Source organism: Aspergillus brasiliensis (assembly GCF_001889945.1).
Source record: "Aspergillus brasiliensis CBS 101740 unplaced genomic scaffold ASPBRscaffold_9, whole genome shotgun sequence".
NCBI classification, from domain to species: Eukaryota; Fungi; Ascomycota; class Eurotiomycetes; order Eurotiales; family Aspergillaceae; genus Aspergillus; species Aspergillus brasiliensis.
This window is the reverse complement of record NW_027137450.1, coordinates 1,104,961-1,130,163: the sequence shown is the minus strand read 5'-3', so window position 1 is coordinate 1,130,163 and position 25,203 is coordinate 1,104,961. Positions and strand designations below refer to the sequence as shown.

At 50.4% G+C, this 25,203-nt stretch overlaps 10 protein-coding genes and 2 non-coding genes across 12 annotated transcripts; 4 read left to right on the top strand and 8 right to left on the bottom strand.

Moving 5' to 3' along the window:
- Nucleotides 1–388: 388 nt before the first annotated feature.
- On the bottom strand, nucleotides 389–2,872 carry ASPBRDRAFT_651745 (Zn(II)2Cys6 transcription factor domain-containing protein). The gene is made up of 3 exons (XM_067628515.1): nucleotides 2,643–2,872; nucleotides 2,302–2,587; nucleotides 389–2,246 (listed from the first exon to the last, which is right to left on the bottom strand). The coding sequence occupies exons 2-3, from the start codon at nucleotides 2,478–2,480 to the stop codon at nucleotides 716–718; spliced, it is 1,710 nt and encodes a 569-aa protein (XP_067477418.1). The 5' UTR covers nucleotides 2,481–2,587; nucleotides 2,643–2,872; the 3' UTR covers nucleotides 389–715.
- Nucleotides 2,873–3,136: 264 nt separating this feature from the next.
- ASPBRDRAFT_129996 (uncharacterized protein) lies at nucleotides 3,137–4,066 on the top strand (the record flags this gene model as incomplete). Its single annotated transcript, XM_067618187.1, has 1 exon — nucleotides 3,137–4,066. One exon carries the CDS (start codon nucleotides 3,137–3,139, stop codon nucleotides 4,064–4,066), a length of 930 nt encoding a protein of 309 aa, XP_067477417.1.
- A 303-nt stretch (nucleotides 4,067–4,369) lies between these two features.
- On the bottom strand, nucleotides 4,370–4,787 carry ASPBRDRAFT_197866 (LysM peptidoglycan-binding domain-containing protein; the record flags this gene model as incomplete). Its single annotated transcript, XM_067621144.1, has 2 exons — nucleotides 4,370–4,379; nucleotides 4,438–4,787. 2 exons carry the CDS (start codon nucleotides 4,785–4,787, stop codon nucleotides 4,370–4,372), a joined length of 360 nt encoding a protein of 119 aa, XP_067477416.1.
- Nucleotides 4,788–5,828: 1,041 nt separating this feature from the next.
- On the bottom strand, nucleotides 5,829–6,957 carry ASPBRDRAFT_45468 (uncharacterized protein). The gene has a single exon (XM_067625413.1). The coding sequence runs from the start codon at nucleotides 6,768–6,770 to the stop codon at nucleotides 5,970–5,972; it is 801 nt and encodes a 266-aa protein (XP_067477415.1). The 5' UTR covers nucleotides 6,771–6,957; the 3' UTR covers nucleotides 5,829–5,969.
- A 507-nt stretch (nucleotides 6,958–7,464) lies between these two features.
- Nucleotides 7,465–12,461, top strand: ASPBRDRAFT_197864 (uncharacterized protein; the record flags this gene model as incomplete). The annotated part of the gene is made up of 8 exons (XM_067621143.1): nucleotides 7,465–8,889; nucleotides 8,944–9,435; nucleotides 9,518–9,730; nucleotides 9,807–9,905; nucleotides 9,979–10,800; nucleotides 10,863–11,046; nucleotides 11,114–11,243; nucleotides 11,297–12,461. 8 exons carry the CDS (start codon nucleotides 7,465–7,467, stop codon nucleotides 12,459–12,461), a joined length of 4,530 nt encoding a protein of 1,509 aa, XP_067477414.1.
- Nucleotides 12,462–12,752: 291 nt separating this feature from the next.
- On the bottom strand, nucleotides 12,753–13,175 carry ASPBRDRAFT_32040 (EthD domain-containing protein; the record flags this gene model as incomplete). Its single annotated transcript, XM_067622973.1, has 1 exon — nucleotides 12,753–13,175. One exon carries the CDS (start codon nucleotides 13,173–13,175, stop codon nucleotides 12,753–12,755), a length of 423 nt encoding a protein of 140 aa, XP_067477413.1.
- A 956-nt stretch (nucleotides 13,176–14,131) lies between these two features.
- On the top strand, nucleotides 14,132–17,414 carry ASPBRDRAFT_208811 (uncharacterized protein; the record flags this gene model as incomplete). The annotated part of the gene is made up of 4 exons (XM_067621845.1): nucleotides 14,132–14,145; nucleotides 14,196–15,228; nucleotides 16,938–17,106; nucleotides 17,171–17,414. The coding sequence occupies 4 exons, from the start codon at nucleotides 14,132–14,134 to the stop codon at nucleotides 17,293–17,295; spliced, it is 1,341 nt and encodes a 446-aa protein (XP_067477412.1). The 3' UTR covers nucleotides 17,296–17,414.
- Nucleotides 17,415–17,900: 486 nt separating this feature from the next.
- On the bottom strand, nucleotides 17,901–19,271 carry ASPBRDRAFT_56877 (uncharacterized protein; the record flags this gene model as incomplete). The annotated part of the gene is made up of 1 exon (XM_067627648.1): nucleotides 17,901–19,271. The coding sequence occupies one exon, from the start codon at nucleotides 19,269–19,271 to the stop codon at nucleotides 17,901–17,903; it is 1,371 nt and encodes a 456-aa protein (XP_067477411.1).
- Nucleotides 19,272–20,700: 1,429 nt separating this feature from the next.
- On the top strand, nucleotides 20,701–21,721 carry ASPBRDRAFT_651489 (uncharacterized protein). Its single transcript, XM_067628514.1, has one exon. The coding sequence runs from the start codon at nucleotides 20,795–20,797 to the stop codon at nucleotides 21,563–21,565; it is 771 nt and encodes a 256-aa protein (XP_067477410.1). The 5' UTR covers nucleotides 20,701–20,794; the 3' UTR covers nucleotides 21,566–21,721.
- Nucleotides 21,722–23,956: 2,235 nt separating this feature from the next.
- On the bottom strand, nucleotides 23,957–24,028 carry ASPBRDRAFT_t195. The gene has a single exon. It is a non-coding gene; the product is annotated as a tRNA-Thr (tRNA).
- A 115-nt stretch (nucleotides 24,029–24,143) lies between these two features.
- ASPBRDRAFT_t194 lies at nucleotides 24,144–24,222 on the bottom strand. The gene has a single exon. It is a non-coding gene; the product is annotated as a tRNA-Thr (tRNA).
- A 240-nt stretch (nucleotides 24,223–24,462) lies between these two features.
- ASPBRDRAFT_181827 (Dabb family protein) lies at nucleotides 24,463–25,123 on the bottom strand. Its single transcript, XM_067619958.1, has 3 exons — nucleotides 25,007–25,123; nucleotides 24,832–24,942; nucleotides 24,463–24,760 (listed from the first exon to the last, which is right to left on the bottom strand). Exons 1-3 carry the CDS (start codon nucleotides 25,070–25,072, stop codon nucleotides 24,602–24,604), a joined length of 336 nt encoding a protein of 111 aa, XP_067477409.1. The 5' UTR covers nucleotides 25,073–25,123; the 3' UTR covers nucleotides 24,463–24,601.
- Nucleotides 25,124–25,203: the final 80 nt, after the last annotated feature.

The following is a 25,203-nucleotide window of genomic DNA, read 5'->3' as shown; positions in this document are numbered from 1 at the left end:
TGAAGGACTGGAACACGGCGTAGAATAAAAGGTAGAAATTGTAGACTCAGGGAGTGCGATGCAATCCTCTTAAGAACCCGCTCCAGCAGTCAGCAAGCAGTCTAGAAATAAATTTAGATTGATGCCTAATGCGATCTTACTCGTTTGACGACCTTATTAGAAATCATCCCGGTCTCCCTCCTGCTTTCTTGATGTCATTCTCGTGCATCCTGTAACCACATTGAGGAATATTGGGGTGGAGCGGTGGAAGAAAGCCGGGTCACCAGATGACTAGTAAAAGTATAAACAAGCCTATACTGGAGACTGATATAGCACGCGGACCAACCAGCATTGGTAAATCGTTGAATGACCGAGATGATCTCCACCTGTGCATCACTGCAGCCTTTACTAAATCCGGCTTAGTAGCAACAAACACCGAGCTGAGGTCCACTGGCTGTTTTAACGGCGAATCAGAGGCGACTGGTAGATGCTTGTCTAGGATTTGTGAATGACCCAACACCGAAAAATCATTGTGAGTGCACACATAATTCCAATATATCACGACTGTACGCGGGGTGAAGTAGTGATCGGTCGTTTTATATTTATATACTGCTAGTTAGGCCTGTTGTCGGTGACTGATTTGGCATAGTGGCAGTACCTCCGGGCTAAGTGTATGACCTCAAGCTCACGAGACAGGAGAAGGCGGCTTTTGTGCGCGAAGGAGCCTAGAACTCTCCTATATTTTGATAGATTCTGACCAGTAGATCCAACCATCCTGGCATGAGTAATCAACATGACCCCACCCTTGCAAGAGAGGCGGGTTAGGCCGTTGGAAGATAACATTTACTACGCGGCGGCCCTCTTCATTGAAGCTTGGATGGAGCACTGAGTAGCCGTAAACCCTCTGTCCCTCTCTGATGTCGCAGGAAGTTAGCGGAGCGCTGGGGGAAGAAGGCACACTGCCAGGTGTCTCGAGAACAGCTATTCGAGCACCGATTGCCGCCAGGATCTGTCCATCGGCAGGCCCTTCGCGGCTTTGTTCGTTAAGTACCGTCGTCGCTAGAGCACGCAGTGACGGGTTTCTGCACTTTATACTCACGATAAAGAGAGGGCTAATAATTCCCGAACGCATTGAGAAGTGCTTGAAAGCGCTGGGTTTGCCCCGCCTTCTCAGCCGCGCTGACGCGGCAGCATCACTTATGATGCTTCGAAATCGGTCATGGTGTTCATCGTACGCTGTTTCATACGGGCTGTGAGCACACAGAATGAAGACCAGGGCCGATGTCAGCTGTGTGCGAATCGCATAAAGCTCTGCCAGCATCTCGAAATCTTTCGGCGCACGCGTCGCGGACGAACCTCTGGCTTGCAGGCTTATGACAATCGGCGCAAGGCTATCTAAAACCGAGCGACACTGGGCTGCCGCATCAGATTGAGCCTTGCACATAATGGGATTATGCTCTTTCCAGCTTGGATATTTGTACCGCAGGTGAGAAGCCGACTCTATGAATTGATATGATCGGTAAAGGCAGTGCATTGCGGCGTCAATAGCAAGATCCGGCTCCTGGAACGCATCGTCTCCAGCGGCTTGTTCAGCTGCTGCTCCAGGAAATTCCAGGTACATATATTGCGGTGTCTGGGACAGACCGTAGCTGCCAATTAAGAGGTTCAGTTTAACTATCGCGCCTTTGATTGTGCTGAGAATGTCAGGGGATGAAGTTCCGCGGCGATGCTGCTCGGGCTTGGTCAGGATCTGTACAGCCCCAAGAAAATGGGTGAACGCATTCTGCTCGTGTTGACTGAGAATCTCAACGCAAGCGAGGATCATTGATGCCAGAGCTAAAGACTCTGGGCCGACGCTCTCGTTATGATAATCTGATCGTAGCCTGGCCAGAGCTGAGCTATAGTAATGCCAGGTATAACAGGGCCGCTGGACGATAGAGTTATTCAGTGATGATTCGTACGCTGCTCCAAAAGCGACCGCGGCTGCCTTGACACATTCGACTTGGCTCGATAGCTGCAGATAAACGCGCCCCCAAGCATCATCTTCTTTCAGAGGCTCGCCATTGTTGTCCAGAGACAACACGTGGGCTGCGAGATAATTTAGCCTCTCCGCGTGACTGTCCATTGTGACTCCGATCTTCAGCGTAGGGCGCAAAGCTGATGACCATGACAACTTGGTTTCATAGTTGTAACCGCCGCATACTCGACCGGCTTGAAGGCATCGCCGACACAGGGGCTTTTGCTCGTCACATTTGACCCGACGTGACCTGCCTACTGGTCAGTCGACTTGGCGCCATGGCAGGGTAAGGACACATGCCATACTTGCAAGTCACACAACCTCGTTTCGACTGCGAAACAACGACGCGTACCCGCTTTGATAAGGGGGCAGATGCGTTACTGCCGGCTTTCTGATTGACAGAAGGTTGATGATGATTTGGCAGCGCCTCCATTATGGCTGCGAAGCTGGCATGGCGAATGCAATGTAGAGAGTCCCGGTCCATCAGCGTGGCTGTAACTAGTGCGCCCTCGGGCCGATACCACTCCGGTCCCAGCCCATATCTGCTTAGTGCTTACTACCTCCCTGGCAGTGTTCGTATGAAGATTGACCCTGACATATCCTGAGATTAGTAGGACCCAACTGTGGGATACATCATCACTATTACCTTGAGGTTGCCTGGAACAAAGGTCGTTATCAGCGACATCCGACTAAGCCGTTGACTGAATCACTAGCCCTTTTAGATAGGAGAGACATGGTGAGACGTGGAACTGAAGAATAGGAAGGGGGCCATAGCGTTGGTATTGAAATTCCTAGGGCATCATGTTCACTCAAAGATAGCAACAGGTAGGCAGCCGCTGTGGTATCAATAGAGAGTAGAGGGAGCGCGTAGATTTTCGTGAAGAAGAAGAAGAATTGAGTTTGTACAAAACGGGCACTCAACCGTAACTCCACCGCGTTTGACCTGTCTGTGGAGCACAGGGTCCTGTCAGCTAAATCGTTTCCGGTCTAGCGCTGATCACTGGGTCCCCAACCTTAATTTCCAGGTTGCATTGCTGATCACTTGACTTGCTTTGTCTCCTCCCCGTTACTATTATCCCTTGACTGACATCGCTCCCTGCAATTACTGCAGCCATTCAGTCATGATTGCAAAAGCCACGGATGGCGAACTTCCGGTGTCTTCGCCATGTGGGGTTGACAGTCGCCTCTCTCCTGGAAGGTCTTAGCGAATTGGAACAGAACGCCATATTCCTTGATCTCCTCATTGCACATACCGATCCCTCCGTTCATCCAATCTTCTCAGAGAAATGGGTGGAGACCCTACCTGACCGCGTCCTCCTATATCCGAAGGACGATAACCCCGACTACGAACAACTCCGTGAATGGGAGGATGGAGGGTGGTATCGCAATAAGACCATCTACGATTTTACACATTTGATGAAGGATTGCTATGATACTGGCGCAGATTATGTCGCCATGATTGAGGACGATACTTTGGCTACCAAGGGCTGGCTTTCTTCTACATTACACGCCCTTGACATGATTCAGCAGCGCAGCAGAGCAGGGCATGACTGGGTCTATCTTCGTCTCTTCTATGTTGACGACCTGCTTGGTTGGAACTTGGAGGAGTGGCCGAAATATCTCGCGTTGTCCTTTCTTGTCTGGGCAGCTTCAACGGGAGTCGTGGTATTCGCAAAGCGAAAGTTCTTCGCGTCAACTCCAGCAAGTGCTATGTGGATGATATCTCTTCTCTTTATCCCGGCATTCATTGGGCTACATTTCATGGCAGGACGGCAGACAATGTGGCCAATCCGTCCCGGTGTCCACGAGATGAACAAGTACGGATGCTGCTCGCAGGGCCTGGTCTTCCCGCGTTCGATAGTACCGCGCTTTCTGGAACATACCGACCTGACAACCGACTGGTTAGTGGATATGATGATCGAAAAGATTTCCAACCAACAGGGTTGGAAGCGGTATGTGGTAGTCCCACCAGTCCTTCAACATATCGGTACGATTAGCTCGAAAGGGTACGGGTTTGATAAGTCGGCAAAGACTATCTGGAACTTTAGATATGAAGATTATCCTTTTTGATGGTAGGCTTACTTACTAGGCTTACTCCGCCGTTATATGTGTATACGAGTGTATAGTATATAATGTAGTGAATGATATAGTTTATGATGAACTGCTCTGCTCTCCTCAATAAGATCTGACTGAAATCTGTCGACTCAGTATACATTGACTAGTCATTTAGCAGCATTCCAATGGAATAGAGGTCGTATCCACGGCATACTGACCCCTATTGTATTTTGCATACTGTCTAGCTCGGTGCTCTCTTTTTCCCTGGGAAGAGGATCAACCGTTACAACTACGCCCTAGTAGTAGCCGGCAAGGATATTAGTACAGTCTGCAAGGTGGGTCTGGTCAGCTTGGGTAAAAGGTCATGGAACAAGTTCCGGGCCTACCTGAATTTGATAGATGGGTTCTGGTTAAGAAACTCGCTTGTGCTGATGCCGAATTTGGCTTCGATCTTTTCGAACGAGTCTCCGAGCTCGACGAGGTATAATTGGTCGCAATTGGCGGCAGTACCTGTTGGCTGGGGCTGGTATGGAGCTGCGGAAGAAGAAGAAGAAGAAGTCGTTGATAGTTTGGAAACGGTAGATACGGTGGAAGTGGAAGTGGTGAGAAATGAGGAGCTCGCAGTTGGCCCACTTGATGAAACCGTGCCGAGTACACAATAGTCCTGACCCGCCGCGAGGTCCGGGTAGGTGATACCCGGGTTGAGAGACTTCAAGTCCTGCACGGTCAAGCCCATTGGACCGCAAATAACTAGAAGGTATCTCCAGAACTGGCAGCAAACCCATAGCTACAACCGACCTACTGACAAGAGATCATGGCCATCGCGGATGCCAGGTGTAGTTGCGGGAGTACAAAGAGACCTGCCTTGAGGGATGCCGGCACCATCATGACTGGTACTGGTTTGAAAAGAAGATGCATATATAAAGAACTCAGAAGCGAACAGACTTATACAAAGGCAGCTTGTGGGAAATGTTGCCCTGCCCTGTCCAATTGGAAGCAAATTGGCGTGACCGTCAAGCTCATTATATCCTCTCGTGCAACTACACAGCTATGGTATGCCGGCACTATCTAATAAGTAGTTCACACAAAGTATAAAATATGAGATGGCATGTCTCTCCGAATTCGAAGAAAGACATCTGCAAAGTACAACGAGATTTTGAGCGGAGTACTCCGTACTGAGACATTGTCGGGAGCGTGGACGGAGTCCGTATACTCCCCTTGAAGCCGAGCTGAGCGAGGTGGATAGCCACTGCATAGTGCTAATGCAATGTCATCCGGCGGTCGGATTTCTCGGATGATTTCCCCAATCACATCAGCCAGAAGTGTCGCCACCAAATTTGGGAAGGGTCGGGTAAAGCTTCGCCAAAGCCTAGCAAGGCTTAGCTTGGGCGCTATCCCTGCCTAGTTGGTCAGAACCGCCAATTATCGTACATATCTGCCAGGGACAGGCTTACTAGTTCACTCCTCTGCCATTGGTGAGGTTTCAGTACTGTTACATTCTGTTGAACTAACAGACCCCTTGAGGTGCATTTCATAGGACGAATCGAGAGCCATGTGTGATATCGGTTCCCGGCCGAAGGGTCATCCAGGCGGAGTGCCACCCGATGATGATAAACCTTTTGCCAAGGAAGACAAGCTCATGGACATATTGGACGGGGAAAATCCACTTGGAACCCTCGCTTCACTTTCCATAAACACAACGTTGTAAGGCTGGACTAGTGAGGCCAGTAGTTCCCTGCGGATATTGGACGGGCGCAACACTGCTACACACTAATACCAAGATTACGAGCGGAAGCTTCCGATGCGAGGAGAAGCACTGCAAATACAATACTCTCGATATTGGGACTACTACATATGAAAAGGGTCCACTTGCCCTGTTAGGCAAGAGGCCGCTACTAAGGCACTAGGTACATCGTGGTCACCCAAGGTGGATTAGGGCGGTCACCAGGGTTAACACCATAAGCAATGTCGATGCTTCGATCATGCCAGGTTGTCCCGCGCCGCTGGATTTGGATGAGGAGGTCGGACAAGTAACGTTGGGGTACGCCGAATGCTGCCTAGGGTCACAGGCAAAGGCCGTGGCGTCTGCCCATATACTGGACGCTGCGGAAGCATTGACCGTCGCCGCGCATGGATTGGTAGTCGGAGTAGGCCCAAGGAAGCCGCAGTCATCCCCACTGGCAGTTACGTTCAACGCATTGGCGCTTTGGATGCCGCACGTCCCAGAAGATGTGGCTGCCTCGAGACTGGGTGCCTGCCCTGACTGGCTGACAGTGAAGACAATGTCGTTGTGAATCTTCAGGTCTTGCGCGGCACTCATATTCTGAGAGCAATTGGAAAAATGCAGGGTCCAAGCAAAGGTCCAGAAGCCGTCTGGGTAGGAGAGTGTATCCACGAAGCGGGTCAAATAATGAAGATCGGGGGACCAAAGATCAGACCAAAGATTCTCGAGAAGCCCGCCGTTGATGGACCCCGGAGCAGACCGGTTGTTGCCTTCCCACAAGTCCCAGGTGATATAGGCCACCAAATCGGAACTCAAATGCGGATTCTGCAGCGCAAACACGATGGGCATCAGCGCCTGAGGCGTGTAAGTTTCGTTGCGTGGGGATATCAAGTCCACTTCAAAGATGCCCGAAAAGGTATCTGGAGCTTCAGAGCCCATGGCGATAATCGAGTTTACCACCAGTGCGGCCCAAGTAAGAAAGCGAGCGTGTCTCATGATGAAAGGAAAGTGTGAAGTGAAAGGCGGAAGGAATGAAGTACCAAATCAGCGAGCAACCCTGTCTGCTGGATGTCGGAGGGATGAAAGACTGTGAGCTAAAGGAGGAAATGAAGAAAGAAAGAGGACCCAAGTCAAGGGAAGTTTTTTTTTTTTTTCAGGCGGCTAAACGGATGGCACGGCATGATGCTGCACTCCTGAGCTGCCGCGATCCCTGCAGGATGCAAATTAGTGTGGATTAGCGCGCATAAGGGTCCGATAGTAGCCGCCCATTATTACCTTTTTTATCATTGGGATTATTATTTCATTATTCCATTATCAGTTGTCTTACATTCTCATTATTATTACCAGTATATTGTAGCTCCACCATGGGACAAGGACCCTTGTTGTATCATGCGGACTACTTTAGATGCAAGCTCCGCCTGGCCTAAGATAGGAGCCCAGTAAGATACTACGTCGGCACTCAGGGGAGGCCAAACGCCGAGAGAGCCTTGTCCGCATGAACAGCATCACGATGATTCTCTTACGGATTTACTTGTCTGTCGGAAATTACGACAGAAGAACAACCACTGATAGGTTGGTCTGGCCGGGGACATGTTCTTTGGCCGGGGGGTTGGTGGTCAGCAGCAAGTATAAAATCCACCGTCACATCGCCTGTCTTTCTCAGGCTCATCAGGCGCACCGTGACTAGATCATGTCTCTCTCTTTCCATTTTCCGTGGCTTCGGCCACGCACTACGTTCTTTACGTTTTTTCATCTCACTCTTTTGACCTTTTCTCTTCTTATTACCACTTCTTCCTCCATTACGGTGCCTATTAGGCTTCCAGCCAGTCCTGGGTATCAAGGCAGGTCAGTTGCTTGTCCAGCCCGATGTGCCACATCGGGCCCGAACCCTGCCAACTGGTCCCTCTACCACAACTTCGACCAATTCGCCTCGTGCGAAGAGTCTCTCTTTTACTCTTTCTCTTTTGTTGATCCGGTCGATGACCCGGATAGCCTTCATCGCATCTACACCTGCACCTCGTTCGGCCCGGATTGGGCCAATCTGCCGGCTAATACATCAAACGTGGCCTTGCAGTCCAAAGGGGCTCCGGCTCCCTTGAATGGCACATATCAGATTGGATCCTGGCCCTCCGCTCAGGGCTCCCCAGTCTCAACTTCCCTCGCCACCCTCACGAAGCAATTCCGCCAATATCTGTCCAAGGGGTTTGGCGGCGAGGACCGTCCGACCATTCTCTTTGCCAGTTATGGCTCTACCTCGGTTGGGCTCTACATCGGTCAAGGTCTGCAAAAACAAGGCATTGGTAGCATTGCTCTAGCATACCTGGAGAGCTTCATGACAAAGTCCAACGCTAGTCTGTCGCCGAGTGTGGCTATGCAATTCTGCCAGCCGGGTCAAACTTCTCACCATGTGTTTGGCATCATGGCTAGCGGCAATGGAACATTCACTGCTATTCAAGACGCCCTTACGTCCTGGTCCAAGGCAGAATGCTTGGCCTTCCCGTCCGTCCAGAATGTGACGGGCACCGTCCCACTTTTGACGCCATTGCTCCCTTCCTCGATCAACTCCACCTCAACTTATCGTAATGCAACCTCCGTTCGAGGCGGGACCCTCGCCGCTCGTGCCACCTGTTCCACCGTTCAGGTCGTCTCCGGTGATAGCTGTAGTAGTCTGGCCCAGAAATGTGGGATTACTCCGGCTCAATTCACCAAATATAACCCCGAGTCGAACGAGTGCTCTAGCTTGACACCGGGGGAGCACGTGTGCTGTTCGGCTGGCACATTGCCCGATTTCACTCCGAAGCCTCAGTCTGATGGCACTTGTGCCACCTACACCGTCCAGCCAGATGACAGCTGTTCCAAGATTGCCGCTACATACAGCATCACCGTGGATGATATCAATGATTTCAACCAGGACACGTGGGCTTGGAATGGCTGCAAGCATCTTTACCCTCACAATATTATCTGTCTCAGTACAGGCAACCCGCCGATGCCGGCGTCGGTCTCCAATGCAATTTGCGGGCCACAGGTGCCCGGCACCCCGACCCCTCCCAGTGGGACGAATATCTCCCTGCTTAACGAGTGCCCTCTCAATGCGTGCTGTGATGTATGGGGCCAAGTACGTATAGTTTCTTCGCTCGATCATCAATGATGTGACTGACCATGATCCTAGTGTGGTACGACAGCCGGCTTTTGCACCAACACCGGCAAAGGGGCCCCTGGGACCGCGGCGCCTGGCACCAACGGCTGTATCTCGAACTGTGGCACCAATATCGTGCGGAGTAGTCCTCCCACAACGTACCGGAGTATTGGCTTCTATGAAGGATTCAACTTGCAGCGTCCCTGCCTCTACCAAGATATCTCTCAGCTCGACTTTTCGGCCTATACCCACATTTATTTCTCCTTCGGCGTGCTATCCTCCTCCTACGTGGTCCAGATCCCGAACGTCACAGCATCCTACGAGTTCAACCTGTTTAAACAAATCCAAGGCGCAAAACGCATTCTGTCCATTGGTGGCTGGGCATTCTCCACTGACCCGAGCACTTACATGATTTTCCGGGAAGGCGTCACTGCCACCAACCGTCTGACCATGGCCACCAACATCGCCAACTTCATCAAAGACAACGATCTCGATGGTGTCAATATTGACTGGGAATATCCGGGGGTAAGAGCAAATCACTACCTGTCCGCTTTCCTTGCCTCATTGTCTAGAATGCTAATTCGCCCTTCCCCGCTTTCCGTTGTAGGCGCCGGATATCCCTGGCATCCCTGCTGCTAGTACTGATGACGGTGACAATTATCTCGCTTTCCTTGTTGTTTTGAGAAACCTCCTTGGTAATGATAAAGAAATTACGATTGCGGCACCGTCGTCATATTGGTATTTGAAGGGCTTCCCAATCAAGAAGATGGCTCCGGTCCTAGACTACATCATCTACATGACCTACGATCTGCACGGACAGGTATGGCATCCTTTTTGATTTTAAGCATGCGATGGGTGGCAAACAGGGGCTAATCCAGAGCTTACTCTGTATACAGTGGGATTCCAACAATCAATGGTCGCAGCTTGGCTGCCCGACTGGCAATTGTTTGCGTTCGGATGTGAACCTTACCGAAACCATGGGCTCTCTGGCTATGGTGAGTTGGAGACACTCGCTCCTACTGGATGCCTATGCATTCCCATCATTAATGTAAACCCCCGTGTCAACAGATTACCAAAGCTGGTGTCCCCTCAAACCAGGTCGTTGTCGGTGTGACCAGCTACGGACGCTCGTTCGCCATGGCTGAAGCGGGCTGTTACGGGCCTGAATGCCAATTCCTTGGTTCAGCCGATGACTCGCAAGCTGCGCCTGGGCCTTGTACTCAGACTGCAGGTTACATCGCCAATGCCGAAATCGAGGCCATTCTCGCCAACTCTAGCCGGGTCACCAAGAGTTATATCGACGCCACTAGTGACACCAATATCCTTGTTTACGACGACACCCAATGGGTCGGTTGGATGAGCGATGGCATCAAGGCAACACGTAAGGCGCTCTACAAACAGCTCGCCATGGGAGGGACCACCGATTGGGCGACCGACCTGCAAAAGTACAACCCACCCCCTTTCATTGCCAAGAGCTGGGCTAGCCTCATTGACGACGTCGTCCTGGATAAAGACCCTTACGAAGAGGGCAATCGAACCGGCAACTGGACTTTCTTGACTTGTTCGGATCCGGCCATTCAAGATGCCTTGTGGATGCCATGCGCCCAGCGCTGGGCGCAGCTGGACGCTTCCAATGCTTGGTCCGATGCCATCAACGTCTGGAAGAATATCGATAAGCCAAAAATGCCACATGATGACGAGAGAGATTTTTCCTTGTCCATTATGAACACTTTTCATGCCGGTGAAAACACGTATTGTGGATTCACAGCTCCAGAAGGCCATTGTTCCGATACCGAAGCGTGCTCATCCTTTCAGGGCTTCGGCCAGGGCACCGGTGATTCGGGTCCTGCAGCAATGCTGATCCATCAGTCTTTCACAGTGATCAACTCCGTAAGTCTCTCCTCTCCAGTCCTGAGGAAGATAGAAAGTGGCTGATCAAACTCACTACCCAGGCGTACTCCCAATTTCATAACGCCATCAACGCAGCTGCTGCAACGTACATCGACAACCAGCTCCAAGACTTTGAGAGCACGTTCGCACCGGTTCCTCCAGCTTCCAGCGATACGTGGCTTGAGATATTGATTAACCTTTTTGGTCTCGGTATCACGGCGATCGCCGCACCGTACTTTAATGGAAGTAAGTGGCGATTTTCTTATACTATCCTCGCTGCATCACCATCCCGACCAAATCTGATCACCCATAGTCTTTTCAAGTCTACCGGCTCTTAGTAGTGCTATTGGAGATGCAGGTGCCGACACCGTTGCCGATATCACCAGTGCCACTGTGGCGTACGGCGCCTCAATCGCGAGCGATGCACTTCCTTCGGCAGCGCCGTAAGTATCACTGCACCTTATGGACTCGAAGATTCACTAACTGAATCTTGCAGGGGTAAATGGTCACCAGCGTCCCAAGAAAGTTTCACTGCTACTCTGGGGTCGGTAGTCGCCGGCTGGGCTTCCCTCGCCCAAAATCAACTCTGGACGTTATTCAATGGATCCGATACCTCCATCAGTCTCCTCGGAACCCTGATTGCCAATGGTAATCTCATTGAGGGCAGTGGTGGCAGCCCATCGGTAAATCCAACGCCAGGTTCACTCACGGAGTCCCAGATAGAGAGTCACATCAACAAGGCCTTCTTCGGCTTCGCCATTCCATCCGTGTGGGCCGTCTCCGGCACCGCTGCCTTCGTCGTTGACTCGGGCTACCCCTGCAGTGCGCAGAACCCATTGACCGATTACATGACTGCATCCACTCAAGAGTCGACCTATGCATGCTACAACGACAAATTGTACTATCTGGTCCATCCCGATGGCAAGTGGCGGGGTTGTCCTGACAAGGATAAGAATACTCTGAAGACTGATTGCGTTGATTGTGGCCCGACATCAACATCGTGCGACGACCAGACGTACTTCACCGCACCACCCGGATTGAGCTCCCTCGGCTCAGGAGCCTGGGGAAACATCACTCTGTCTGATCTGATCATCGGGTCCGTCCGAACCTACGTCGCCAACGGCAACGCCAACGGAGGACCCGTCGCCAACCCCTTGGACAAGGATACTCTGAAAGATCTCTCCAACCAAGATATCACCACTCCCGGATATATTCGTCTCCCAGTGTGTAGCCCCCAGGTCGCCTGGGCCTCGTGGTCCACCCCCTCGCAGTCCAACTCTAGCGCTCCGAACTACCCCTGTAACCCGTTGCAGGGTGTCACCAAGTGCAGTGGTTACACCTACCAGGACGAGACCTCGTCCGCCTCCCCGAAGGTGTCCGACTGCCAAACCATCGTGAAGAATATCCAGGCCACCAATGGCGAATGGACCACTGGCATCGGTCACCAGCGCGACATTGCCAAGTTCGGATCTTGCAATTTTGGTGTCCAGAATGTTGGCGTCACTGGCGATGTCACTTATCATACGGGCAGTCAGGATATTGTGACTATTATCAACGAGGCCATCTCCAAGTATGCCTCTAATGGCCTTGTCGGTGCGAAGGGGTATATGGAGTGTAGTGGTGATGCAGGGAGTCAGAAGGTCGAGTGGGGACTGTATTAGTAGGGATTTGCTCTGACGTTCGTCACTCTAGAAACCTAGAGACTATGTACTTATAGGAGAATACTCTGTGTTTAGCTACAGTGTATCATTTGTCACAGTACCCTCTAATCCTTATTATCAATCCCCATCCTTTCCCTACCAACTACCCGGATATAAGACACACCCGATGAACATGATATAAGCCTTTTCACCCCAAAGCACCAAAGAATACCAGAGATAAACCTGATATGTAGTAAATAGTATATAACCCCACCCCCACCACACCACACCACCCTCTAATTTCTTCTTTCTTCATTTGGTAGTCTCCACCACATCCCCCAGCAGCGCAATCCCCAATTTACTCCGATCCAAGAACCCTTCCTCATCCGCCGCAATCTGCGCCGCCGCCTCCGGCGCCATCACCTTCGCCGAGAACGTCTGGAAGGCCGCCTGGTCCGCGAAGGTGAGTTCAGCGTAGGCATCGAAGTCGAAATCTGTTTGCTGGCCGACGAGGACGGTGGCGGGGGTGAAGGCATTGCGGGTTGAGTTGCCCTCCCCAGCTGGGGGTTGTTGCTCAATAGTGGTGCGTGCGATGTACGTGCGTTTGTGCGACAGGGGAAAGTCGTCGCCAGACAGACGCTTGACCAGCTCGATGTGGGCTTCGTAGCGGTCTTTGAAGGTTTGGAGGTCGAGACCGGGTTTGCGGTAGGCGTAGATGAGGACGCGGACGGACATTTTGGGTTGGGAATTTTCTGCTTGTTTGGGTTGAAGATATCTTGAACGGGAAGAAAAAAGGAGGAAGTTCGAGGGGTAATTGAGAATTTTGAGGAGGGGTCACAGAGAGAGAGAGGCTATATAAGTGTTCTTTATCTTTTATGGCTATGTCTATTTGGGTAAAGTAGTTGCGTGTTTAGTGCTTACTCGGTTATAACTTGATGTCTTGTTGGCTGTCAACAGATCCACTCTGTTGGGCTAGCCACAGACTACTGCATGCACTGCCTCGGATCAACACGTCAAAATATATCAGTCGGCAAAGCTTCCTATATAATTGGACTAGGGTTCTATGTTTCTTATTTTCTGAGACGATGCCTTGGTCCGTGGCCGACCCAACGGAGCCGGTCCGAACCTAACGAGGTGGATACTACTACTATCGAGTCCACTGGGCTATCCAGGCGCCCGACCGGCAATTGCTCCGTGATCGCAGTCTTCGGCTGCTCATCCATCGGTCCGCGCTTCTAAATCGGTTCAGAAGAAAGCAGATCTCACGTAGACAGATCGGCAGCGGTGTCTCAAGTACCCTCTCGCCCACTGCCCGCCTCATCGAAGACAAGCAATACTCTACGCTACTATTTCTCCTGCCTGTCTACTAGAGGCGATGCTACGGCTGGAGGGATCTAGGAGTTGTTCCCTGAGACAGGGCAGTCGCGGAGGAGAGGAACCCAAACGCTCTCTCGTAGTTTCCATAATGGAATACATTGGTAGTTGCCTATTCCCCAGGAACCACCGGGTCTCTTCTCCCTTTTCCTCTTCTTCTTTCTTCTCCTTTCTTCTCTTCTCCTTTCTTCTCTTCTCCTTTCCTCAAGTTTCCGTCCAAGATCTTTTCATAGATACTGAAAACTGACGCCAAACTTATACTACTTCTTTAAAACTCAACACCAACGCGCCCCCCAACGCCCCCCACGACGACGACAATGCCGGCATCACCGTGAGTTTGGCTATCAAGCATGAAAAGGTCTCCATCTGACGATTTGTTAGGATGATGTCGGCCGACGACGGGTCGCTCACCGGAGCGGCCCAAGCCCCCCTCTCTCCTGACAACGGCGCGCACGGTGGCCACCCTCCGTCAAGCGTCTATTCTTGGTGGGGTCCAGATGAGTCCAGTTGGCTCCTTCTCGCGGATCCCAACGATATCTCTCTGGACCCCACCGAGCAATTGAAGCGGCAAGACTTCCTCCTGGAATATGGGCACTACGCGGGCCGGGTTTGGGACTGCCTGGTGAAGGCGTCCGTTGCGCTGCGGCTTCAGATCACGTTAAGCGTCGTCCAGTTCCGTGACAAGCTTACCCAAGAATCCAATGATTCTTCCAGCGGACGGCAATATTGGATCCGCCTGCTCGAAAGATGCGTCGAGTATCTCAGAGAGCAGGGCCTGGATATCGACCTTGACATGGCGAAGCTGGCAATCCTGGTCTATAGCAAGCGGGACCTCCTTTGTCGCGCTAGGATAGGGGATGTACCTGTCTCGACCTCTGCCGCGCTGAGGAGAGAAATCGAGCAGGCCAACAACCACCTCCCCGAGGTCCTGCCAAGGGATCAGTCCCGCAGCTATAGTACCCGGCAACGGATTCGTGCCTTCTACGGCAGTCCCCAAGACATGAAACCCCTCAGACTTGGCGCTGAGTCTGCCCCTGTCTTGCCGGAACCCGACTGCAGACACCCGCCCCGAGACGCACAGCGCCGTGCGTTCCAGAACAACGTGATCGACGATCGCGTTGACGCGACTTTCCAGACAATCAACGAGCGGATCCCGGTCACCTTTCGTCCTATTCGTTGTCAAACGCGGACGAAGCGCAGTGTGTCGGATCCGCTCGAATACGTTCCTCGGAAAAGGCGTGCCCTTGGATCGCCGGACTCCGAGGAACGTACCGATGGAAAGCCTGCCGCCGCGCCAGCCTCCACTGTGGCCGTTGGAAACGTGGAGGTTGCCTGTTTTGCTCAAGAGCTCCACAGGGATCTCGTTTACTTGTTTGACAATGACCGGGAAATGGGCCGCCAGGTTCTCCAGGAGGTACGGAGGGTGGCCCGCCGAGCGCGGGCTGACGTTGATAGGACGGAGGGCGGGGGGTAACCAAGGGCTGAGTGGAACGGCGGGGTCTGATGCACGCACTTCGAGAGGCGATTAAGTCATATTCCCAGGCGCCACTCAGCCCCGTGATCGACGGTAAGTAAGGCCTCGATTTGGATGCTCTGGTGATGTGCGCTGACTTCTTCTTGACTCCGCCTCGTGCGGAGTCCCCCCAGCGATGAGCTTGCACCTTACCGTGGTGCTGGGGTCTAGTATTCCTCCGAAAGGAGGAAGAAGCCAAGACAAGCTCTTTCGTAGAATATAGGATGTGTAGAGAGTCAGAATGGAGTGAGTGTGAAACCGCAGAGAAGGGTGAGGTTGATGCCGGGGTTGTTGTGATGCAGTAGTTCCTGTGTCTGGATATTTTATCCCGCTGTACTATAAAGAGATACATCCTGTATATAGCAATCTCGCAGCCTGACATATCGGCCGTAGGCCACTTGGGAGTCAGATGCGAGGATAAGACATTAACCAGTCCAGCATTCATCAGCTACATTAGCATGACTACCTCCCATACCAAGTTGCTCTTTCGCTGTATGCACATCCAGATTTCATGTTGTGGCGGCTATTCGTGTAAACTGCTCCTTGGTTAGTTGCTCGGCAGCCCATGCAGACTATACTCTCCCAGAAAAAGGTACTGTAACTCAGATATCGTTCCACGCGAGCCTCCTCACAACGGCCCTGGTGTACTACTGTGTAGCTAGTATCTTCGACCTCAGAAAATCTCTTGCTCTCCATCAATACAATGATCTCCGGCATGAGCTTCGAGGGTGAAGATTACAATAATGGGCAATTGGATATGGAGTAGGTAAACGTGGACTCCACATAATACATACGCCGTATCATATACCAGTGGCGTAGTATACACAGGGTTTACGGATAAATGACCATAGTATAACACTTTGTGTAGATATCGAAGACAACAATCGACGCGTCAAGCTGTACCGGTATGTTTGGCTGCGTGTTGTTGTTCTCTACTTTTCGTCCCTAGTCTTCCTCTACTTTGTCCTTTCCCCTTCCTAGTCACTGAACACTCCAAGAGACCATAAACACTCTCCTCATCACTCTACTAGTATCTTCATTGACAATCGAATCATCGAATCTACATCTTTTTCATCCAGTTGATTGATTCTTCCTTATAAAGATGGTTGGCATTAAGCAGGAGTGTGGGTGGTGCAAGCAATCGGTGGTGAGCGGCATGGAAGGCTTTCTTCTTACAGTTGTCTCTCATTTCTTACAATTTCTACACACCCCCTTCGCTTGAAGCTTTTGCACATCCAATTCCTCTCCTTCTTGCTTTTGACTGGACGACTTATATTGCTCGGGCGCTTCTTCTCATTATTTAGGTGATGTGGCGCTTTCTTTGTGCGTGACGCTTTTGCTTCCGACAAGGACACGACAACTGCTTGACTCATTTATGAGCTCTGCTCTAAGAGCTGTCCCTTATGGAGGTCCACCCTTCGATATGGTGCCCCACCAACCTAGACCGGTAAGTTCGTCTCACATTGACTAGCGATTCTGTGTCACGTTTCTGACAATTTCGCTTCCTACAGGGACACGGAGATACCGACTGCGCTCTAAGAGATCTGCTCCAAGAGCTGGAGGCCCACTCACCTGAAAGCTGGGCCTCACTGATACTCAGAGAGCACTAGATCGCTTGTGAGCTGTCGGAGAAGAGGTCGACGGCGAAGAATCAAAGACTGCGAGTGTTTCAGAGCTCAGACTACACTTATTGTAGAAACTTCGTGAACTTGGTACTCGTCATTACACCAAGCTATTACTCCAGTTCAGGCGAGGTATGGGAACCACACGATGCATACGGTATGTACCTGTAGCTATGTGACAGAGGCGAGCTATAGACTTATGCTAACACAGTTTGACATAGGGCCGCCTAGCAGCTGCACCAACATCGCTGCAACGAATGCTCGAACCATTTCATCGGGACAAGTGCCTCGACCTATTCACAACCCCTTAAGCCTACTTGTCCTCTACCCGGGCGCGTACCAATGAATCGACGTAACAATCGCAATCGAAGAGCCTGGGAACGGCACTATCTCAACATAAGAAAAAGCAGGCAAGCAGAAAGCAAGAAGTGGTTGTTAGACAAAGACAATGGATGGTGACTTGCAGGGATGTGGACAGCCAGTTGCGACAGGGGTTTGTAACTGGTGTGTTTCTACCTACCTCCTTCATGGTTTACATTATGGAAACGATGGATGATCATGACATAGGTTCTATGAATGCCGGACCACCCTATCCTGTGCTACCCTGCATGGCATGGATGATATAATTGAATGAATAGACTCCTTTTGCACTATATGAACCTTAACCTATTGCTTCCAAGTACATACGACCACAGGGTGTGGAGAACAGGGCTTCCCGTCCGCTCAGCCGTACTTAAGCCACACGCCGGGAGGTTAGTAGTTGGGTGGGTGACCACCAGCGAATCCCTTCTGTTGTATGTTTTTGTTTTGTTGATCGTGTCAAAATCATAGCTTGCTTGTCCGCTGTTTTCCCCCAATGCCAATATTGAGATAAGCCCGGCAGTCTACAAACATACTACATAGTCTTGAGGATTTCAAGTTTATGTTTGGTCAACAAGGGTCAGATCATTACTAGTAGTCACCCCATTCATCCAAATCCGTCTCATAATCGGGGTAACCAGCAGCAATATTGGCCCAATAGCCCCTGTCGTCTTCCGGATAGTCATCGTCAAGACTCTCACAGTCTTGGTCACACCCAGTCCGATATCCTATCCGTCGGCAGTCCGTACACCAGGCCCGTTCGAAGCGGCGGTGACGATGTGTAGGCCTACCGTTCCAATTTCGCTGCCAATAGCTTTCAATATCGGACTCAAAAGTCCCATACAGCTTAGTAGTGTGGAACTTTCCGAAATACCAGGGTTCGTCAATTACCTCAATCATGGGACCATGTATACTCTCCCGATTATGGGGACGGAGTCCTTCGGTAAGTTGCGAAAACCATTCTTCACATGACCTTATGTTTTTTCTGGGGTAAGGTATCATGCGAAGGTCATAGATTGCCCACATACGGAGGCAATGCTGCTTCAAACCAGGATCATGAAGTGCTACCAAGCCTGGGTACTGCCGAATATCTAACAAGTTACGCCTGAGCCTAGACGAAAAATCGAAGCGTGCTCCTAAAGGCCAATGGGCGGCGCGATCAAGGCGAAGCATCGCTGCTGTATGGCCATGTAGGGTATCCAGTCGCGTCTCCAGGAAAAAGTCGGTATCTCGAATCAGGGCGTCAATATCATCAAACTTTCGGACAATATCCCGGTACTGCCGGTCTTGACTGAGAGGGCCGTCGTTATGGTTCCGGTAACCATTGTTCAGGATGAAGTCACGACCGTAGTTTGTCAGACCCCAGTCAGTGACGCGGTCCATGCGACGAGTATCTGGTAGCACCGAGAAGGCTCCAACATTGGATAAACGACAGAAGGGTAGGAAAACAATGTGGTGATCAGGCCGAGAGTTGTTGGGATATGGGATGCTTTCCACCACATGTCCTCCCTCTTGCCAGTCCCAACTTTCGTGCTTTCGCAGGCGAATAACGAGAGATGCAACAGTAGCGTCCTCGAGAATATCCATCAAGTATTGAGTTTTTTGCCACAACAGGGCTATTTGGCCTGGGTCTCGTGGGTCGGGTGCGTAGATATGGACCACCAGGTTCATCTTGTAGTATGGGGCCCGTGAGAACCTACGCTGGACATGGTAGGAATGGTTGGGTATGGTCCGGCGGAATCGCAGTCTTTTGCAGTGGATCTCAATCCAGGAGTCGTTGAACAGCGGAGTTAGATGTATGTCCACTGTGTCATAGAGACGATCGGTTATCTCCCCGTAGATTGCTCGCGAGCAGCGAAGAATATCTAGAGAGGAGTTTCTCAACGCAAACAGTGTCTCGTAGATTTCCAGTCGGATTTCGTAGGGCAGCTTTCCCAGCTGTCCAAACGGAGTTCTCTCCATTTGAAAGGTGTGGATATATAATAATGAGTAGCGAGTTTGGCTATTTGTTTCGGCGTAAAGGACAGTAGGGATGTCGGATGTTGTTTTGGGGGATAACAAATAGTCTGGTTTTGATGTGGTCGATGGGCGTGTGTGATAGGGAAGTATAGGGAGGATAAATGAGTCACTCTGATTAGTATATACTACTCATCATGAGGTCATTACTTCAGCATGCTATATCATATCGGTGCATATTTCCATTGATATTCTATATGAGAGTAATTTGATAACACATACTTCATTCCCTCGACTATGCGATGAATAACTGTAAGGATTAACTGAAGTGAGCAGTGGTTTGAAACTGACTCGTTCTAGAAGTGTACTTCAGAATCCTTGATCTACTCTCTACTTCGATGTATTCCCATATAAAAGTCGGCAGATACTTGCAAAGTATCTGTGTGTTGCTATTGTCAGTTCCATAGACTAATAGTTGTGACGGCAAGCATGAGCTAATCTGGCACACAATTTATTGTGTATGGCCAGTAGTATCTAAATTCATGTCGAGGTCAAGTGATCGGGGGATTCGGCTGTGTTTCAGCCTCGCAGCGGTCCTCATTAGCACTCCTTACACTCCCCGTCCAACCTCGTCAGAAGGAGGGATCTGTCGAGCAGTAGTCACTACATATTCATTATCAAATTGTGCTCGAAAGCATACCTGTCAGTTATACCTCCTTGTAAGTCTCGAATTCCTCCTGATTTCACATGATGGCACCGCAGTTTCCCTGACTGTATGCCAATCCGTTTTGCATAAGCGCTAAGCCCCCTTCAACACAGCCACATCCAGCTCGGTCGCATTCTGTCGCATCCTCACCAAATCACCCTTTCCTTCTTGTTACTCTGTCCTGTCAGTACATACAAGGTCGAATGATTTGTCCTGATCGTTCAAGATGAGCTTCGGTTTTGGTGTTGGTGATTTCCTCGCTACGCTGCAACTTGCCGATGACTTGAAAAAGCGGTTCGCCCAAGCACCAAGTGGCTTCAAGGCTATCTCTGCAGAGTAAGCAACTGCACAGTATCCTCCCAAACCGCGCTCACCATTATCGATAGCGTGAAAAGCTTATGGGCCCTTCTCCATGACCTCAATGACATTCCCAATGAAGGCCTCAGCACGCCCCAGAAGATGGAACTGGATATAATCGTCCAGCGAGGCCGGGAAGTCCTGTTGGAGATTGAACACAAGCTGAGCAAATACAATGTCCTGGCGTTTGCAAGCTCCGACTGGAGGATCAAGGCTGTCCGAGCATGGAGCCGAGTAAAATGGGACCCTGCTGAGGTGGACAGTATGCGGAATCGCATCACTTATTGTCTCTCGCTGTGGAATTTGGTGATGGGCAAGATCAATCAGTATGACAAATCTGCCCCTTTCTCTTACTGTTACGAGTACACGACCTATGCTTCTAGAAGATCATCGCTGATGATGGTTCGATAGAGATCTCACCTTGGAGATTGGGGCAGGCATCCAGTCCATAAAAGGTCACCACGACATGCAGCAGCGCAATGAAACGCTTGCATGGATATGTCCTGTTGACGCCGCGGAACAACAGCACAAGATTCTCAGCTCTCGGCGCGAAGGGACGGGTCAATGGTTTTTCAGAAGTGAACCATTCGTTCGCTGGATCTCTGATGAAAAGAGCAAAGCCCTTCTCTGCACTGGGGCTCCTGGTGCTGGCAAGACGGTGCTTTCTTCGATCGTAGTCGACCATCTTCAGCAAGAACTTGGCTCGAATGGTAGTGTTGCAATTGCGTATCACTATTTTCATTATCAGGAGCGTCTTGAATATACCGATATTCTATCGAGCCTCCTGAGACAGTTACTTCAGGGAAATCCAAGCTTGTATGAGACTATCACGAAAAGGCGCTACCTTCTCCCACCCAGGCTTACCCCCTTGAGAAAAGAAAATGTCGAGAAGATTTTTGATGTGGTGGTGTCTGAATGCAGCGAAGTGTTACTTGTTATTGATGCACTGGATGAGTGCACCGACGTATACGTGAGGCGTCAATTCCTGGCCTGGGCAAGAAAGCTCCTCGATCTTGGTGGTCGTACAAAGGTTAAGCTCCTTGCAACTGCCCGACCCGGTGATTATTTCGGAACGCTATTGACTAGGGGTATTACTTTGGAGATCCAAGCCAGCAGAGATGATATGGAAAGTTTCCTCGACGGGGGCCTCGACTATCTTCCAAATTTCCTTCGCAGAAAACCGGAGCTTTGGGAGTATATTCGAAACCAAATCCTCGAATCCGCTGGTGGACAGTAAGTGACACGCTTCGAGATATCAGACATTACTGACAGTCTAGATTCTTGCTTGTGCGCCTCTATTACAATCTAATCCTGGACGAGAAGAATGAGAAAAGGGTCCGAGCACTTGGCAGTCAGTTCCAGTCAGGCTCAGGGGCTTATGACCATGCATATGATGAGACCTTAAAGAGAATTAACCTGCAAAGCCCTTTCTCTCGGGACCTTGCCAGAAGAGTGCTCGGGTGGCTCACATTCTCTGCACGACCACTTAGCGCCCTGGAGCTACAACATGCTGTTGCAGTTGAGATCGGTGAGCCCGACTTTGACGAAATGAACGTAACAGATATTGAAGAACTCGTTTCTGCCTGCTGCGGCTTGGTCATTGTTGACGAAAACAACAACACAGCTAAGCTGGTGCATCTTACTGCGCAGGAGTTCTTGAAGCGGACGTGGGAATCTTGGTTTCCAACCGTTCATGAATACCTCACAAACTCCTGCCTCACATACGTGTCTTTTGACGCCTTTGATCCGAAAGCTTTGTCAGAAAGAACTCGTCAAGAGCATCGGCAAGAGTACTACCCATCTTACCAGTACTGCGCTCATGAGCTGGGTACCCATATTCGCCAAAGCCTTGGTGACAACACGCTCCTCACTGCTTTTGTTAAGAATGATGCAAAGGTATCACGGTGCATGCGAGAAATGTTCGGCCTGTCAGGTACTGCATTCGAATTTTCAGGGATCCATTTTGCGTCACTCCTTGGCCTACATCAGTGCATGGAAGCACTTGTCGGCCCCGACAGCGATTTGGTGAATGCCCGGGACTACCTTGGCCGCACACCCCTCACCTGGGCTGCAGGGTTTGGTAATAACGCAGTAGTCGAGTTCCTACTTGGCCGTGGAGCCATTGTCGACTCTGCTACAACCGAGAACTTTACCCCTCTCTTCTACGCTGCAGCATATGGTCACAGTGAAGTGGTCAGTCTGCTAATTGACAGAGGTGCGAATGTTCATTATGAAAATGAGAGCAAGGAAACTCCTATATTTTTTGCCGCGAAGGGCGGCACTGGGATCCGACTCGGTCCAGTATCGCCTTTCAGCATGGGCAATCATGCACTGGTCATGAAAGTCCTACTGGATGCAGGAGCCAATATCAATCAAGCAAACAAGCGATGGGAAACCCCATTGTTTACAGCTGCGGCAAATGGCAACCTGCGTGCTGTCGAATTGTTACTTGACTGGGGCGCCACAATATACAGAGCCGACAAATGGCAACACCATTTAGCAGACCCCCTGACTGCTGCAGCACAGAAGGGTCATGTCGAAATAACCAGGCTTCTCCTTGCCAGCGGTGCGGTCTCTCCCAGGTTGATCGGGGACACAAACGTCTCCCCCTATTTCTGGGGACTATCTTGTTTAACAAAGGCTGGTGTAGAGGATGATAATTTGTTCGCAGCAATTCTCAGAGAATCTAATGACCCTGGCTTTCGAGACGAGTTCCACCGCCGACCATTACACTGGGCGGCATCGCGAGGCGACGTTACTCTCGTGCAGCGCATCTTGAAGGCCGGATGCGACCCCAACCCCAGAGACGTGTTCGGACGAACACCTCTATTCGCAGCCATCTGCATGGGCCGTGTCAACGTGGTGAAAATGCTGCTTGATCATCCCAGCATTGATATGCATATTGAAGATAGACTGGGGTTTACTCCGCTCCAGGAGTCATATCGGAGGCATATATCCTCTAGCAAGACCGAGTATAACCGCTTTTACGTGCCAGGAGGATCCGAGGCGGAGGCCTGGAGCGAGATTACCGATCTTCTAAAAGCCAAAGTTGGCCCACATGAGAAGAATCTAGCCCGTATAGACGCCGTTCCTTTTGTGCGCTACATGCTTCCGCAGGCGCCATTTTACGATCACTGTGATATTTGTTTGGATATACAGACCTTGGGAAAGCGCGCATCGTGTAGGAACTGTCCGACGATGGCTGGAGAGGGTGGAGTGGCGGGAAACACTGTGAAGTACTGTCGGAGCTGCATCCAGAATGCACAATGCTGTCCACTTTGTAGCCGGCCATTTGATGGAGCTGCATAGCAATAGGGGTTGCCGATAGACTGTGAATGTTTTGCGAATTTTGCTACGGTTTATAGTGTTCTTCATTTATAGAAAACGTTGGTAGCCATTTCTTGGGGATCGCTGAAACCGTTAAAATGGACTTTGCGCTGAGCTTAGACTACTGACGAGAAGGCAGTAAACATTGTCCATACTGAGCCAGTGCCAGATAGTGCTCTGGACCAAATCGCAATAGTCTGAACAATTAGTCCTATCCGTCGGGGTTTCATTTACCATTAAACGGATAAGAAGACAGAAGTCAAGATAAAGGAAGAAAACAAAAAGCCAAAAAATATCCGCGTGCCCCCATGCAGGATTGAACTACAGACCTCTTGATTACAAGTCAAGCGCTCTACCACTGAGCTATAAGGGCGGATATGTATTTGCCACCGCCTTACTATCTCTGTTAGCGTGGTGGGAAGTAGTTACCCGTTCCAAAAAAAGTATAGTGAGGAAGAAGGAAAAGGAGAGACAAAATGAAAAAGAGATGCCCCCACGCGGGATTGAACCGCGGACCTCTTCATGACTTGATACGAGTGAAGCGCTCTACCACTGAGCTACAAGGGCTTATTATTAATCTGCCGGTAGATTATGGATTATGAAGGACATCAGATTATATTATCCTATTGGATAGACCCGTGGTTATTATGGTCAATAACCGCACATCATTCGCTGTAAATACAGTCGTTGGGCTTCATTGTGCTTAAGTGAGTTTGCTTTGGAGGTTAGTAGCTTGAATGTACTTGTCTTACCGATAGTAACACCGTTTTATGCGGATTTCATTCGGGCTCATTTTGACCGGATATACTGCACTTGGGATATATATATGTTTGCTCCTATACTACCCGCTAGATCCCAACAATCATTTCGATGAACAGGCTCTTTCAAAAAAAAACCCATCCGACCCAAAGCATATCCGAACAATGAAAGATACAACAGAGAGTATCTAAGCAACCTCCCCATCAACAAAATCCACAACCTGGACCTTCGCCAGAGAAGACTTGACACCCTGCAGGAGCAATAAATGCGCCGGATCGGATTTCACAAAGTAGTCGCGATGCTCGATATTCTCAAATACGAAAACAAATGCATGGCTGATACCGTTCTACTTCTGCAGAGTTAGGAGCCTTGCACACGAACTAATCGTAGGACTGAAACTGTGGGAAGTAGACGCACCTGCAGACCCTCGACGGAGACATCAGCGCCGCCCTTGATAGAAACGATATATGGCTTGCTAGTTTCTGGCCAGAGACACTCCTCCCGCAGGGCCTTGATCTTGTTTGCGATCTGCAGAAAATCGAATTAGAAATATAGGCTCGTGAGGCATGAGAAATTGGTGCGAGAAACATACATTCTGCCTCTCCATGGGGGTAACGTCGGGATTGAATTGGAGTAAGACGATGTGAGTGACCTGCATTTTGCTGAACTGTGACAGTATCTGTGATGGTACGAGAGCAAGAGATCTATGTGTATAGTAGTAGTGCTATCTATTTATTATCGGAAACTGACATCAACTTTGATCCTCTCGAAGAGAGCCAAGAAGGTCCA

Bases quoted from the DNA above. Each gene is read 5' to 3' on its own strand.
- ASPBRDRAFT_651745 (XM_067628515.1), bottom strand. From the start codon at position 2,480: ATGGACCGGGACTCTCTACATTGCATTCGCCATGCCAGCTTCGCAGCC. The intron at 2,247-2,301 runs GTATGGCATGTG...ACCAGTAGGCAG, and splicing joins CGAGGTTGTGTGACTTGCAA to GTCACGTCGGGTCAAATGTG.
- ASPBRDRAFT_45468 (XM_067625413.1), bottom strand. From the start codon at position 6,770: ATGAGACACGCTCGCTTTCTTACTTGGGCCGCACTGGTGGTAAACTCG.
- ASPBRDRAFT_651489 (XM_067628514.1), top strand. From the start codon at position 20,795: ATGCAGCAGCGCAATGAAACGCTTGCATGGATATGTCCTGTTGACGCC.
- ASPBRDRAFT_181827 (XM_067619958.1), bottom strand. From the start codon at position 25,072: ATGCAGGTCACTCACATCGTCTTACTCCAATTCAATCCCGACGTTACC. The intron at 24,943-25,006 runs GTATGTTTCTCG...GATTTTCTGCAG, and splicing joins CCCCCATGGAGAGGCAGAAT to ATCGCAAACAAGATCAAGGC. The intron at 24,761-24,831 runs GTGCGTCTACTT...CTGCAGAAGTAG, and splicing joins TCTCCGTCGAGGGTCTGCAG to AACGGTATCAGCCATGCATT.